The sequence below is a fragment of the Herpailurus yagouaroundi genome, unplaced genomic scaffold, assembly GCF_014898765.1.
Source record: "Herpailurus yagouaroundi ecotype Mexico unplaced genomic scaffold, PumYag 190, whole genome shotgun sequence".
Classification (NCBI taxonomy): domain Eukaryota; kingdom Metazoa; phylum Chordata; class Mammalia; order Carnivora; family Felidae; genus Herpailurus; species Herpailurus yagouaroundi.
This window is the reverse complement of record NW_024412421.1, coordinates 7,329,805-7,346,482: the sequence shown is the minus strand read 5'-3', so window position 1 is coordinate 7,346,482 and position 16,678 is coordinate 7,329,805. Positions and strand designations below refer to the sequence as shown.

The 16,678-nt window shown below is 41.6% G+C and overlaps 1 protein-coding gene across 4 annotated transcripts in view; it reads left to right on the top strand.

The window, feature by feature from the left end:
- RPGRIP1L (RPGRIP1 like) overlaps window positions 1–15,528 on the top strand; it is a 93,165-nt gene extending 77,637 nt beyond the window's left edge. For 3 of the 4 annotated variants that reach the window (XM_040498029.1, XM_040498027.1, XM_040498028.1), the window contains 3 exons: window positions 5,312–5,396; window positions 11,520–11,653; window positions 13,671–15,528. In XM_040498029.1, coding sequence (XP_040353963.1) covers window positions 5,312–5,396; window positions 11,520–11,653; window positions 13,671–13,846 — 395 coding nt within the window. In that variant the 3' untranslated portion in view covers window positions 13,847–15,528. The remainder of the gene's footprint in view (window positions 1–5,311; window positions 5,397–11,519; window positions 11,654–13,670) is intronic. The other variant, XM_040498030.1, reaches the window with a different exon arrangement.
- The last annotated feature ends 1,150 nt before the right edge of the window (window positions 15,529–16,678 follow it).

Sequence of the window (16,678 nt, the reverse complement as noted above, 5' to 3'; positions counted from 1 at the left end):
GGAAGAGGACCGTACTTTGTGCTTCCAAGCAAAATAATGCTGTTTGTTTGTTTTTTAATCTACTTTATCTGAAAAACTGTAGTCTTAGGTCATCAGCAAATTCTGAGAAGTCATGAAAATTAACCTTGTAGAAGGCTTTATTTTATTTTCCACTCAATTATGACCTAGTGAAAGTGTTTATTTTTAAATTATTATATTTGCATCATCTTCATTGCAGAATCTCCTTGGATCCTTGGTTAATAAGTAACTATCTCATCTAATTATTGTAATGATTTGCCATTCACTTGCGACTTGAAGTAAAAGGTCAATATAATGCAGCCTTACATCTCCCAAATCATATTAAATGTTAATGAAAGTAATTTTATTTCCAAACTGTTTAATTCAGATGGAAAGTCTAAAGGACAATTAGTACATGCTGTCTTCTGTTTGAACGCCATACCAGTTGAGAGGTGGACTGAACCTCACGATGATTTTTACCCTATATAATGGCTTGAATCTTTTCAAAAGGGATTTGTATCCTGAGGCCTAAGTTGGGTACATAAAATGAGAGGTTTAGTCTAGTGATCTGCATGATTATAGCCCAATTCGGTCTTGATTAAGAGGTGTTAATACCAGGTTCACTTACACAAAAAATAGATCTTCTTAGGGTTCCTAATGCTGGCAGGAGCGGGTGGGGAAGCAAGTTTGAATTCACTTGCTAAACATTTGTAGCAAGAAGAAAACATTTGTATTTTGTTGGGCCTAAAAATTTTGCTCAGAGAATGCTGACAAAGCAGGAAAATAGTTTGGAAAAAATAAGATTGATGGTAGGTCTGAAGAATGTTGTCTGGGCTGAATAAAGCCTTCTGGGGAATTGACAGTGGGAAGAAAAAAAGATTAATGAAATCGTCCAAAGTTTTTATGAGACTTCTACAGATCTGGGCCCTTAGTCTGTGAGCATTGAACAGTCTATGTTTTGGAACAATTAAAGTTTAATTCAGAAGATGAAAACGATGCGGACTTTACATTCTGTCACTAATAGGAAGAGAAATTTGGCAACGATGAGGATTAGGGGAATAACACGCCAACACAAAAAGTTTTCTGAGATTCAAGGTTATCAGCCCTTTGTAATTAAGCCATCTGCATTTCTTCTGCCAATGACACTGATAAGAATATAAAGATCTTTCCAACCTGTATAAGTGAGGGATAAGTTTTTAATGGTAGACAATTCAAGATCAGCTTAGATATTTAGACTACTATTTGGAACCTTTTTTGAGACATATGCTTTCAATAAGTTCATGTGAAAATCTAGCAAGTCTTAAACAAATGTGATTTCTAATGAGAATTAAAGGCAAAAATAGCTTAATTTTTAGAGAGTTCTGATATTTTTCAAATCACCAGAATTGCTTTTTATTTTATTTTTTTACTTTATTTTGAGTGAGAGAGAGAGAGAGCACCAGCGGAGGAGTAGAGAAAGGGGGAGAGAGAGAGAATCCCAAGCAGGCTCCACACTTGGGCACAGAGCCCAACTCAGGGCTCAGACTCACGACCCATGAGATCATGACCTGAGCCAAAATCAAGAGTCAGACGCTTAACCGACTGAGCCACCCAGGCGCCCCAGAATTGCTTTTTAAAAAAATTTTTTTTCAACGTTTATTTATTTTTGGGACAGAGAGAGACAGAGCATGAACGGGGGAGGGGCAGAGAGAGAGGGAGACACAGAATCGGAAACAGGCTCCAGGCTCTGAGCCATCAGCCCAGAGCCCGACGCGGGGCTCGAACTCACGGACCGTGAGATCGTGACCTGGCTGAAGTCGGACGCTTAACCGACTGCGCCACCCAGGCGCCCCCCCAGAATTGCTTTTTAAAAGACACATTTGAAGTTTTGAAACTGTAGATTTTTTTTTTAACCATCTGGTTCCATAACACCAAATGGATGTCCTTAGGACCATGACCTAGAGGTGGCCACAGTGTTCCGATGTCCCGCGTGTTCAATACAGAAGTGTTCATTGGCAAAGGGATGTTGAGCTGCAGCCATGGTTCTCTGTGTGGGACATCCCAATCAGCAGCAGCAGCAGCTGGGAAGATAAAAATTCTCAGGCCCTAACCCAGACCTGCTGAATTAGAAACTCAGGGTGAGCTCATTAATGTGCATTTTAACCAGCCCTCCAGGGGATGCTGGCATACATTAAAAGGCAAAGAACCTCTGGGCTAGATTAAGACGCCCACCTTCCAGGCCTTGTTTGTGCAAGCAGAAGAGCTGGACTTCGAATTTGGTTCACCTTCAGAGAACTAAGCTTATCGGTAAAGAGCTTGAGTTTTTTCAAAAAGGAATTTTAAAAGCTGTTTACCCCAAGAGAGTGAAGGCCCCTGGCTGGACCAGCTGAACCTAAGCAATATCCTTTCCTGAGAGAGTTCAAGGAGAATGAGATGGCCTCCCGTGATACAGGTACGGAATTCTCTCTCACACTGCAGTCTGTGCTAATGACATGGTTGCAGCTTAAACAGCAGGAAAAGTTTTGACTTCCTATGGAAGAAGGGGACGTTACAGCGTGGAGGTTAAGAAGGCAGACTCTGGAGGCAGACTTTGCTGGGTTCTGCCACTTTCCTAACTAGGTGAGCCTGAGCAAATGACTTTACTTCTCTGGGTCTATTTAATCATCTGTCAAATGTGGGACAGCATGGTCCTTAACACATAAGAAAGGTATTGAGTGCAGTACCTAGTACATAAGCATCACTCAACAAATAATGGCTGTCACTATTTTTATCATTGAGAGAATAGGAAATACAGTGTGCTGGCCAACTGGATGGAGCAGAAGCAGGGGTATCCCTGCTATACCATTTTTTCACCAATTTCAATGGTAAAGGTGTTCTGTTTTGTTTTTAAGATGTAGAAATTGCCATGTAGTACAGCAGTTCAACTTCTGGATACCTACCCAAAAGAACTGACAGCAAGGACTCTGACAAATATTTCTGATGAATACATAGCAGAATTATTCCCAATAGTGAAAAGGTGGAAATAACTCAAATGTCCATCAACAGACAAATGGGTAAAGAAAATCTATATATCACAATGCAACATTATTTAGTCTTAAAAAGGAATGAAATTTGGGTAAGTGCCATGGATGAACCTTGAAAAAGATTTATGCTAAGTGAAATAAGCCAGATACCAAAGGACAAATATTGCATGGGTCTACTTGTAAGAGGTACCCAAAACAGGCCAGTTCATAGAGACAGAAAGTAGAATAGAGGTTACCAGGGAGTGGGGAGGAGGGAGGTGGCAAGTTACTATTTAACTGGCACAGAGATTCAGTTTGGGATGATGAAAACGTTCTGGGGGTGGATGGTAGTGTGAATGGACTTAATGCCACCGAGCGTATGCTTAACAATGGTTAAAATGATCAATTTTATGTTACGTGTATTGTACTACATTAAAAAAATTTTTTTCGGACTACTGAGATTTATCAGGACTGGCCTAGTTGAATTGAAAGACTAGCTAGATGCTGGAGTCTGAACCCATTCTTTTTTGTTTTTCTTAATCACTGAGATAACCCTTATCTTCAAACAACATAGACCACTATAGTTAACAAGACTCTGTCGTGTATTTGAAAGTTACAAGAGTCGATCTTAAATGTTCTTATCAGAAGTTAAAAAAGAATGTGTGACTCAGGGAGGTAATGGATATTAATCAAACTTACTGTGGAAATCATTTCTCAATATATACATATATCATTATGTTATACACAAGATTAGTACAATGTTCAAAGTCAATTATATCTCAATAAAATGGGGGGGAGGAAATGATCCAAAAAATTATCACCAAAAAAACCCCAAAGTTATGTAGACCATTATGGCTTTTAAGTTTTAGAACTCTGAAGTCAAAAAAATATGCTCAACCGTCTCTTGAATTGGTGGTGATTAACAGCAAAACCAAAAAATTCCCATTTGGGGAAAAAAGTTCCCATTTGGCTTGGTGTACTGGTGGCCAAAATGAGGTGCAGTCTCCCAACATTAGTGGTACTTCTCCGTTAGCAAGCCTTTTTAGCACTGGTAAGCAAAGCACTAGACTCACAAAATACTCTGAAGCTTTTCTTTTTTGATTGCCGTAAATCTCCGTAACCTATATAATTAGTCACATTCACTGATACTGCATTATGCAAACAGCAGTAAACCAAGAGCCCCTCTTTGACCTCGGTTCTCACTTCTCTTAAATCCTTAACCCACCCCTACACAGACACTTATGTGTCTCCCACCCTGTGTGCCTCAGTGCCCAGCACGTCAACGGAGCCAAATGACTAAATGAACTGATAGCATCGTAGTTTGAGATTGGACTAAAATTGTCCAGGGAAACATTCTCAGTATGAAATATGTTCTTTCCCAGCGGAGTCTGGCTTTGGAATTGTCATGGTATCTTTCACCCTTTGTGTACTTTTGATCAGGATAGTCTCTAAATTGAGAGCTGGTCACAGGGGAGACTTTACCTCCAAAATGGCATGTGAAAAAGAAATGTCTTCAGAAGCTAAGGCATGGCTGAAAGGCTGCCGAGCTGAGAAAAAATAATCAGGTTGAAAATTGGAGAGTTCGCACTCTGAGATGCCGTTTTCCCAAACTGCAGACGCTTATTTACAGGTTCAAGTGCTCACTGCCTTCTTCCTGGTGGGACTTTAGATCAGCTATCTCCCCTCATATTTCAGCCAGGTAAAGTCTGGCCACATCCCTGCAGGCCAACATGCACCTTTCAAAACCAAAGACAAACTTCCTACCCTAAAAAGCCTCTCTCCCTTCCTCCACATTTCTCTCCCATACCCCCCACCCAAACACCAGTAAACGTCAGCCTATGGATTTCCTCAACCCAATACGCTAGATGCCTCTTTTATTGCATGTTGTGGCAGGAGAGAAGGATTAAATTACCGAGGCTGTCAGAAAGGACAAGCTCTCTGCCATACATTATCATTATCACTCGCTTCTTGGGTGAAAGAAAATGCAGTAAATCCCTCAAATACAAAGCAATAAAGACCGCTGGCTTTTACTGTCATGACTGCCAGTGCCATTAACAGGCAGTGACAGCGATGTGGCACTCTTAGATGTTGCTTGTATCTTTTCTGACAGTGTGCACATAAACCTGCCAGTGACATGACATTAGATCACATGACTATTCGGATTTGACTCTGGTTTCCAGAGCCACTTTCTTTTCCCAGGCATACAAGTGAGGTGGCATGACTTGTGTCTCGAAAAACAGGTATTTATACAAATACAGAATGGTACTAATGTGGCATATTTCCTGATGGCTTCCTCCTGTGGGTTTTTTTTTTTTTTTTTTTTTTTGGTATAGTGATCTACGTGGATAAAGAAAACAACCAAGCAAAGAGAGACATCTTGAAAGCTATCCTACTGAAACAAGAGATGCCCAATAGAAGGTACCTTTAGCATTCTAAATTATCTCATGGCTTCTGTAAACGTAGACCTCCGTGGCACGGTGTGGCGAAAGAAAATGTATAACGAGGAATCAGAGAACCTGACTTCTCTGATTTCACTCTGTATCCGTGAATGAGAATGTTTCCTCTCGGGGTCTCTTTTCCTCCCGGAAATACAGGAGGCCTGCATACCATACAGAGTAACTGTAAAGATCCCACAGAGCCTGCCGAGCAAAAGACCATACAGTATGTATGCAGGACCCCATTACTGGCCGAGTAGAACTGCAAAAAGCGTAATGTAATCGTAAGGAGGGTACGCTCTGGAGCCAAATGGTTTGAGTTCATGTTTCATCACCTACTAGCTGTCTGACCTTGGATAAGTATCCTGCGCCGCATATCTTCTCCATCTGTAAAATGGCGGTAATAATACCCTATAGGGTTGTTGTCAGGATTAAATGAGATCATATGAGTGAGATGGCCGGAATAGATAGAACCTGACAACACAGTGGGCAATAAGTGTTCGATGTCCTCAGTGGAAGTGGGAGTAATATCAATATTATTATTTGGAATAGCTCATCAGCCTTTCAGACGAATTTTACCTTCCTATCATTGTTTAATTCACTTCATGTTATTTTGTTAGTCTTTTTATTTTTGTTTATTATTTTATTTTTTATTATTATTTATTTATTTTACTTTATTATTTTATTTGTTATTTTTATTATTATTATTATTTATTATTTTATTTATTAATTTTTTATTTATTATTTTTGCAAATTTGAACAGAAGACTTTGCAATTCCGTTTCGGGAGAGAACTGATACCCTTTTAAGAAGGAAACACCCTGATGTCACTAACTTCCTGCTTTTGCGTGAGCTCCCCCGTTGTACAGTTTGAGGAGTTACGTGAGGTGCTGCCCATCAACCCCTCTGCTGGCTCTCCTCCCTTGGTCTGGGTGGGCCCTTTATCTCTCTGTTGTCCTCTTCTCCTTGCCTTTGTGGTCCACAGATGACACAGCCTCAGAAACGGAGCTCACCCCTGCCCACCTTAGAAAGAGGCTCAAGTTCTCTGTTTTCCTAGAGGGCATGAAGTGAATGTTAAAGACATTCTATTTTTCAAAAGAGCCTCCAAACTAGCATTTGATCTTCTAAGAAAGGAGACTGGAATTCTTAGTTCTTAGGATGTGATAGCAGCTTTTTCATTAACTCCTTGAAACACACATGTCAATTCTTTGGATCTCAGTTCTGAAGCGGTGCTAAAAAAACAAAACAAAACAAAACAAAACAAAAAAACAACCCTGTTAATTAGCCTGGAGCTCCGTTTTTTCCCAGCATGGTTGATAATCATTCTTTACCTATTTACTTTGTCTGCTTGAGCTTCTTGCAGAGCCCCCTCGCAAAGCCCCTCACATACCATCAGTCTCCCAGGGTTATCCCAGGTCCCAAGTGGTTACATAGCACTGACCATGACATCTGCTTCTCTGCAGTCAACAAGCTGGGTCATCACTGACCAGGACTGAGCTCTGTTCCCACAGACAAGCCCTGGGCTGGACTTGCCAATCTTTTCCGTCTCACTTGTCTACCTCTGTGTTCACTTTGTTTCTGGAATGTCAGAACCTATTAGTAGCACCCCTCAGCCGGGGAGAGCAATTGTGTTTCCTCAAAAGTGTGTATTTTTTAAAAGACAGATTCTGCTTTAAATGTAGACCTGCCTTTCCTCAGAAGACCTTCTTGTAACCAAAATAGTATTAAAATTTTTTTAAAGTCCACAATAAATGTAATGACTCCCAATGACCCATCCTTGTTTCTCCAAATTCTCTAAATGACCCCTAGAGACACAAACGTTTGTGTCATTTTGAGAAAAACCGAGAGAGGCACTGCAGGTGCAGAGTGATGGCGGGCTGACAGTGGCACAGCAAATGCCCGTAGCTCTGAAGTGTGCACCACTAACCTCCGTGGCAGGAATGGGGCCATGATGGGAGAGAACGGCCAGGCCCACTTTTCTCCCTGACGGTATCCTTTTCTTCAGGAAAAAGGAGGAGTTTGTGTTTACATGTTTCCACAGCCAAAAGACCATTGTTATTCCAGTGAATGTTCCCACCTTTTACAAATACAGGTCACATTACCTCACATTATTTAAAGTATCTGCTAGTTTATAAGAATTCATTTTCTCAAGCAGCAACCCTCTTGGGTTTTGGAGATAGTTTACAAAGCCACAGTCAGAGAAGTTTGGCCAGGGTTTCCTGACACACATAAAATTATGTACATTGATGATGAATTACATACAGCACCTTTGCATCTTGCCCCATGCTATATTTGCATATACAATATATATGCATATATTTGCATACATATTTGCATATGTTCCATCACTTTGAAATGGAACACCTGGGTGACTCAGTCCATTGAGTGTCATACTCATGATTTCAGCTCAGGTCAAGATCCAGGGTTGTGGGATTGAGCCCTGCATTGGGCTCCACACATGGATCCTGCTTGAGATTCTCTCACTCTCTCCCTCTGCCCCTCCGCCCCCCACCCACATGCATATGCTCTGTCTCTTTCTTTCTCTCTCTCTCTCTCTCTCAAATAAAAATAAATAAATAATATGGAGGTAACACATTAAAGTGGGACTTTAAAAATTATTTATGTGAGGGGCGCCTGGGTGGCTCAGTCGGTTAAGCATCCGACTTCCACTCAGGTCATGATCTCACAGTTCATGAGTTCAAGCCCCACGTTGGGCTCTGTGCTGACAGCTTGAAGCCTGCTTAGGATTCTCTCTCTCTGACCCTGCCCCACTCACGCTCTGTCTTTCTCCCTCTCTCTCTCAAAAATAAATATACATTTAAAAAAGAGAGAGAGAGAGAAAGTGTTTATTTGAAGTCATAGCTTTGACACGGACTTCAAGCTCTTTTTTGGTTTCATCTCTTCATTTCAGCTGTTCTGTTGAGCAGCTCCAACATGACATCAGAATTCTAATATGTAACCCTCACAGGTAACCCTTCAGCCCCTCTATCCTGTTTTATACAAAAAGGAATTCTTTCAGAATGAGGACAGAATCAAAAATATTACACAATTTAAGGAGCTTTAGTGCTTTCTGATCTCCTCAATAACAGCAAGTGACATTTGAGGTCTAAATCTTGATGTCCAGCCCAGGGCCCGCCTTCTCCAGTAAGCCTTCTTCAGATGAGCCAGCCTTCAGTAGGATCGTCCATTTTGCAATTCACGTAGTAATTCAAAAACCGTTTATAATCCCCTATATAGGTGTCAGGAGCTAAATGCTGGACAAGGTGAAGTCCAGTCCCTGAACTTAAACAGAGTTTACATCCCACTGAGGAAGGCAGACACCAACAAGGAAACCAATTACATATTACAATAAGCACAAAGAGAAAGTTAAACAAGTTAGAATAGAACGGTGAAGGCAGATCTAAGGAGGTGACAAAAAGCTGGATAGTGAGGGATGAGAGAACCCAGTCAGGTCATGAACAGCCTCAGGAACACCATTCATTCCAGGCAGAGGGAGCTCCAGGCACACAGGAAGACATAGAGGTCTGTGTCTAGGACCCGGCAGAGGGGTTAGCAAGGCAGATTTCGCTGGGAAAGGGAGAGTTTTGCAGGAGGAGAGGGAGGAAGAGGAGGCAGAAGCAGCCCGTGTGTCGCTTCCCGTCTCACCTCCACATGGGTACTTGGCCTCTCCCCCCCGTGTCTGTCCCGGTCCTCAGACTGGGTCCTCTTCGGGACGCGAAACAAGGTGTCCACTCTGTTTTGGCTTAAAGCTGAGACGTAAGATGTCTTCTGTACAGCTTAAACTAAGCCAGACTGTGGCTTTTACATTATCTTAGTGCACCTTCTTTCCTTTTTAAAGCTTGACTTCGCAGTTTCTTAATTTCCTATTTGACATCTCACTTGGCTCTCTGTAGAATTCAAAACAAGAAATACTGAGTGTGGGTTTCTAGCCATTTCTCTGGCATTTAGAAGGGTTCGTTTTTCTTCCTTTTTGTCTCAGAATTCTCATATATTCAGTGGAGGTAAAGGTCTGCATTTGTAAAGCGATAGAGATATGATCCTTAAATACGAGACAGTACAGGAGGATAACACTTAACAATATTAGTGCGATCTGTACAACCTCTATTTTTCTGTAAGCCTTGTGGATGTACAGTGTGCATCAACTTGTTTGACTGATACAGTCATCGTATGATTTGGCAATTTCAGTTTTCAACAGAAACGAGCATTCCCCAGGTCTTCTTCTTCTCTTCCATTAGAAATGTAGAAGCTTAAGCAGTCCTACGTAGATTAATAATGATAGTCATAAAAGTGGAAACACTGTGTTTACCATATTCCAGGCACTGTTTACATGCATCATCTCATTTGAGTGCCCGCAAGAGCCCTGAGATAGGCATAACTCTTCCCATTCTACAGATACAAGATCAGAGAGGTTAAGCAATGTGTCCGAGGTCACAAAGTTAATAGTAGGAAAGCAGAAACTGGAACTCAAAACGGGTGCCCTTAACCACTCCATCCTAATCCCTCTATTTTATGCATCATGTAAAGCATTCAGTGTATCCACTTAACGGACCAGCATCTGCACTCTTGACAATTATTGTGTGAATACGTATTGCCTTTGATTTCAACCGAAGGGATTCGTAATCAAAATGTATTGCTGACTGATAACAGAGACTCCATAAAGGAATTAAACGTTGAATACTTATTTTCAGCAAGTTAGTTAAATACTATCATGTTTACCTATAAGCGTTTGCAAAAGATTTTCTTCGTGCATATTTTTCAAGGCATGATTTCTCGGAGACTTAGAATTTCATCTAAAAATGTTATCTCAGAAACAAGTTTCTTGTCTTGTATCTGATTTGGGATGGATACGTTCTGAAAATGGTTAAAATGGTAGTTTACAAGCATCCATGGTTTAAGTTATGCTGCCAAGACATATCCAAAGAGCACTTAACTGTAAATTCCTGTCATTTGGTCAATCCAAGTGTGTTTGGCCTCAGCACAAGCCACTAATTCAAATCAGTTCCATCAGAACCTTACAATTATGTGTCTAAAAGTAAAATAAAACTTGGATGCTATGACTGTGAACTAAAACATTGCCGAAGTAACACAAACATTTCATGTAGCTCTTGGGCAGAGCTACCACATTTACCTGACGTGACTCAGGATGTTACCCGGCGAACGCCATGTCTGCGTTTCGCGGAACACATATAGTTGGAGAGACTGCTTAGTAGTCACTCTGAAGGTGTACGTTTCTATAGACAATGTTGCATTTCTTTTGAAAACAGGGCCCTGATCTCCCTGGTCCTTCTCCACTCGATCTTTCTAACTTAAAAATAGATGTGTCGGGGCACCTGGGTGGCGCAGTCAGTTAAGCATCCGACTTCAGCTCAGGTCGTGATCTCACGATTCGCGGGTTCGAGCCCCGAGTCAGGATCTGTGCTGACAGCTCAGAGCCTGGAGCCTGCTTTGGACTCAGTGTCTCCCTCTCTCTCTCTGCCCCTTCCCTGCTCATGCTCTGTCTGTCTGTCTGTCTCTCTCTTTCTCTCAAAAGTAAACATTAAAAAAAAAGTAAACGTGTCAAAATATGATCAGATAGTGCGTATTAGAGCGAACATCTGGTTCTTCTCTTTACCTAGTAATTTTCTCAGATTCTAGAGTTAAATGTTTTGTTTTGTTTTGTTTAACGTTTTTATTTATTTTTGAGACAGAGAGAGACAGAGCATGAACGGGGGAGGGGCAGAGAGAGAGGGAGACACAGAATCGGAAACAGGCTCCAGGCTCTGAGCCATCAGCCCAGAGCCCGACGCGGGGCTCGAACTCACGGACCGCAAGATCGTGACCTGAGCCGAAGTCGGACGCTCAACCAACTGAGCCACCCAGGCGCCCCTAGAGTTAAATGTTAATCAGCACTTGGAAAAGTGGATTCATGTTCATTTGAAGGCTGGGTGTGCTATAATAATTGTAATAGTTCACGCAATAACTTATCTAACCTCATGTAATTTGCTTTTTATTGGAATAATTGGAAACTTTGAGATTTCATACTTAGTGATAAAGCCCCATTTGGGAGTTGTGTGTCATGGTGATTTTTTTCGCACTGTGTGGTGATTCTCTGTTTTGTCCCTTCTCAGCATTCGCTTCACTGTGGTCAGCGACCCTCCAGAGGATGAGCAGGACCTGGAGTGTGAGGACATTGGCATAGTTGACATTGACCTCGCTGACATGTTTCAGGAAGGGAGAGACATCATCGAGCAAAATATCGATGGTATGGGTGGAAGGATTGCTCAATTTGTACAATTGCTGAAATCCAAATTCTTTATTAAAACCTTCTTTTTAGTTGGCTGCAGGGACGTTGAGTCACATGCTGGTTGAATCCTTTGCAACCCAAGCTGACTTTTTCTTGAAGCTGGAAGCTTTTCCCTACAATCCCTCCCTTCCCCTTCCCCCTCTGCCCTCCTTTCAATCAACAGAAATTTTAAAATAATTAATTGCGCTTCACAAGGAATTATTCATTTTGGTAGTGTTAGGGGTGAGTGTGTGACAACAATGTGGCCATTGGATGTTTTTCGTGTTGTTTATGGAAGCTTCCTGCTGTCAAGCCTTATTTCAGCCAAGGCATGTTATTCTGAGTCATCATTGTAGTGTCTTTTGCAAGGCTTCTCTTTAATTCAGTGTCACAATCCAGTGATGGAGCCACTGCAGATAACTCCAAGCGGTACCACTCACTTATTTCCTAGCAGGATTCAGGGAGGAGGAGAGGATTCCTGACAAAATGTACTCTCCTGGATTTTCACCTCAGAGGCATGAGTCCCATCGGTGCTTACTTTCTACCCTCTGTATCCTTACAGAACATATTTAGAACATGCTGAAGGAATTGTGCTTTATGAATCAGACTTTTAAAAATCATACCGAGGATGACCTGGGTTGTTCACGGTAAATGGAGAACGGAGGCCGAGCTCTGGTCTCCTTGGTCACGTTAGCGGAGCCATGTCTGGGAAGCTGTCCATGGCTTGTTTACTCCTTTATTCATGCATTAAATGAACACTTATTTGAGCACCTCTTAAGTGCCAAACACTCTGTTACACCAGAGTTCATCTGCGGTTCACACGTCAGGCCGCCTGTCCTGAGAATGTGCTAGAAGATCAAGGTCAGAAGTCAAGATCAAGCCAAATAATTAACCGAATCGGAAACCTATCCTGGGAAATCCTCATAAACCACACATATTACGTGACAGTTTGTCACAACTTCGTGTAGCACAGAAAAAAAGAAAAAAAGGATAAGAAGATTAAAATGTTACCCTAAACCCTCTTACAGACAACCAGAACCAAGAGAGTCTGACAAAAATGAGGAAAATTATCTCTGCTGTATGTTCTTACTCCTTTCTCCAGTCAGTGTTGTCTCGCGACCCATCCTCTCATTCTGAGAGTCCCCTATGGCCATACTCATCTGATGCAGCTACTGTGGCCATGTTCTGAAAGAGAGGCAAACCCTTAAACACTGGCCAGGTCAGGATTCTAACGCTGGGTTCTGTGCCAGACAAAGCAGCGAGGAGTCCCAACAGAGAGGTGTAAACTCAGGGGACCGAGCTGGGGACCACTTGGGCCCTGTGACCTCCCCTTCTGCTCAGGTCAACCTGAGGCTTTGTATACCAAGTTGTGTTTAAAGGTTTCCTCAAAACAAAGATTTGGAATTGTCATATGTTATCCCTTTTAGGCTTTCTTTATTCTAGCTTAGAAATTCCGATCCTATGTGAGAATCGTTTTCTTCCAGCCTTTCCACTAGGTAAACTTCAGGATAGATCATGAGTCTTAAGTCCACAAACAACATGTATGTACACATGTGATAGACCCGAAATGTGTCTCTTCAGACACACATGACAGGCTTCAAGTTTTAGATTTCTGAGATGCCAGTGAACTTTGGACTCTTATAAAGCTGTTTTCACCTTTTCTTTTCTTTTTTTTTTTTTTAAGTTTGTTTATTTTGAGAGAGAGGGAGAGGGTGTGCGCCGCATGAGTGGGGGAAGGGCAGAGAGAGGAGAGAGAAAGAGAGAGAGAGAGAGTCCCAAGCAGGCCCCGCGCTGTCAGTGCAGAGCCTATCAGGGCTCGATCCCCTGAACCTTGAGACCACGACCTGAGCCGAAATCGAGAGGTGGCCGCTTAACCGACTGAGCCGCCCAGGCGCCCCCGTTTTCGTCTTTTCAACTCCTGTCTCATGTGGCCTATCTGAAGAGAAAAATCGGGTGAGTGATATTCATACTCTTCTGCTATTATTTTTCTCCCTAGTTCTGGATGCACGGGCAGACGGTGGAGGCATTGGCAAGCTCAGGGTCACAGTCGAAGCACTCCAGGCCCTACGGTCTGTCTACGAGCAGCACAGAGAGGACCTGGAGGCTGAAAGAAGCCGCTCCAGAGGCATCTCCTCCTCCCGAGTAAACACTCACATGAAAGCCCTGAGATGAGATCTTTGTAATCACTCTGGTGTATATAATCTATAATTCATGGGACGCGGGGAGGGGGAGGTCCGGGTCGGCAGTGTTCAAGTTTTGTATACTTTTTCATTTGTTTATTTTGCTACTCCCTCCTTCCCACGACTGCCACCCCTCGGGACTTCAGTTCTCCACCATGGGCAGTGCCTCCTCAATAATTCATACCTACATGATAGCATGAGAAAGCCCATTTGCATTTTCAACACTTTCTTATGAAGAACTGACATGCAATTCCCATTTTTATTTGTAATAAGCAAAAAGGATAAATCTGAGAAAACCTAGGAAAAAAGACACACTTTTATGTTATCCCTAATCGTCCCACTAAATGGAATGCCTACGATTAGCCTCATTAAGAGTTTTACACTGTGAAGATTTTATTAGAAGCAATATATGAAAATTACTTGGATTAATGTGTTAATCTTCCTCTTTAAAATGCTAATATCCACTTTATGCACATTAAAGCTCAGTATGCATTTTCTTTGATGCATGCAGTTTCTATCAATTAAATATAAAGAAGGAGACTGGGCACCAACTTCTGAAATTACTTCAAGTTTTTGGTTTTCTTTCTTAAAAATCACAGTTCTTCCCGTTTGTATGGTTTTTATGTATTCGCGATGGTGATACGGGATCCAGGGACGTGAAATTTATAGTTTGAAAACTTAGCTTATGACATAGGAAAAAAATTATTAAAAGTGTGGTTCACATTCTGATATGCTTAGTTAGACCTGAAAGGAATATCTTTTTTTTATCATTTTTTAAAATTTACATCAAGCCTTGTACAAAGGTGGGGTGGATCTGGATAACCAGATCCTCGAAAAGCCGCTCAGAAAGTTAATTTTCTAGCTTTTACCCAATCTCACTGAAGGATTTAATTGATATTTTTAATGGAGCCGTGAATCAATGCTGCAAAGGAATTGTCTCTAGAGGTCTAGGGTATAATGCATTTCATTTTTTAATTTACTTTTTTATTTGTCATTTTCTTCAAAGGATTTTTATAGGCTGTGGGTTTTCACTGTTTGCAAACAGGCTATGTTCCTTCTTAAGCATATGTAAAGTATTCAGGGAGATAAGTAATTTATTAAAATCTACCTAATTTGCCGTGATATATTAAATCTCTGCTTCAGTGATCACAGACCATTTCATTTAGAGAATTAGGCATTCCCTCTTTGTGTGATTAAAGCTCTGGAAAATGAGTTCTTTGCTCCTATTTGTGAACATTCAAAGCCTGCTAATGGCAAGAAGATGGAATAGATTATGAGACAATTCATTACAGTTCAACAGAAAAAAAAAGCAGCTATAATGCAAAAATGCAAGTATGAATATCTGCATATAGTTTGAACCATCTGTGCTCTAATGGCTTCAATAATGACTCTCGTCTTTAGGAGGCTTTGAAATGACATCCGTACAATATTAATTTGTTGATGTACATTGTGGGACCAGTAGAGTACGATCTGACCGCAGAAATCTATAAATTCTGTCTCTACCATTGGGCCTCCCTGTCTGGGGCCCGCCATCTCCAAGAAGAATCTTGCTCTCATCAGACTCTGCAAATCTTCATAATAACTCATTCCTCTGGAACCTTCTAGAGACCGCAAACATCTGCAGACTAAACCTCTCCAATCCTAGTAAACAGCCACATGTTTGTTGTCACTTCAGCTGGCTCTGAGCTCATCTTTTTGGCCTCTCTTTCTAGCTTTCTTTGGCTTCATGCAGTTACAGTGTCATTAAGGCCCATAATATTCCCTGCAGTAATTTAAAACAGCCGGATTATACCCTGGGATTAACTGAGTGGTTTTTGAGACATTTATTGTGGTATTCTCCCAGGAGGTTTGTATTATTGTTTTAAAACGTTACATCCCAAACTAAATACCCTTTCTGCGGGGAAAAGAACCGGACCGCGCTGCCTTCTTATGATCTTTAAGTGGAAAGGGGGAGTTTTTATCAGGAATCTTCTGAGACCTCGTCAGTCGGGTGGAATGTATACCTCAGACATGATTAGAGAACCAGCCGTGTTTCTGTCACATTCACGTTTGCTTGTATAGATTATCAAAGGTCTTTTTTCTAGCCTTAAAAATTTCACCTTGCAACTACGTAAATTTTTACAAGTCTCCTTTCCTTAAGTAATTGAATAGCTGCTGACACATTTTCAAGTGGGTAAGTCGTACTGAATGCCATCGTGGGGGTGCTTCACGTGGGTTTCGGAATCAGTTTGAGAAGAGTTTTTTATCCTGTCTCGCACTGACCAGAGTTCACTGAAAAAAGTTCATCGCCTTTTGGATTATGGAGCAACGGTTTTCTCTTGGCGAGCCAGGCCTGTTCCATTCAGGGTGGCTTGGGGGACAGGGTGCGGGCAGGGGTGCCGACAGGGGCCTTGCCACACAAAGACACCAGTCCAAGGCCACGCTTCTGTGAACTTACAGCCCTTGGTGTAAACGTACGCAGTCCACTCAGCACTTTCCGGGGCTGTAATGCTTTTAGTTTGGAAATATAAATAGAGATGTGATGTGGGATGTGGGAGAGTGTCTTTTACATGGTTTTCTGCCTACTGTAGTAGAAATGTCAAATTCCCAGCCACTGTCATGAGAAGCAGTTGACAAAAATAAGTTTTATGGTTTACAGTGTGGTTTACATACAGAACATTTCTCTTCACTCTCAATTTCAACATGTTTTCCAAATTATCATGGTTTATTGCCATTTAACTTAAATTAGTTTTTTTTAAGAATAAATAGAGAGTATATTTAATCAAATAAAGAACAGCCATGTTGAAATTCCACCGTTCCCACCGTTCACTCGGTACCACGAAAC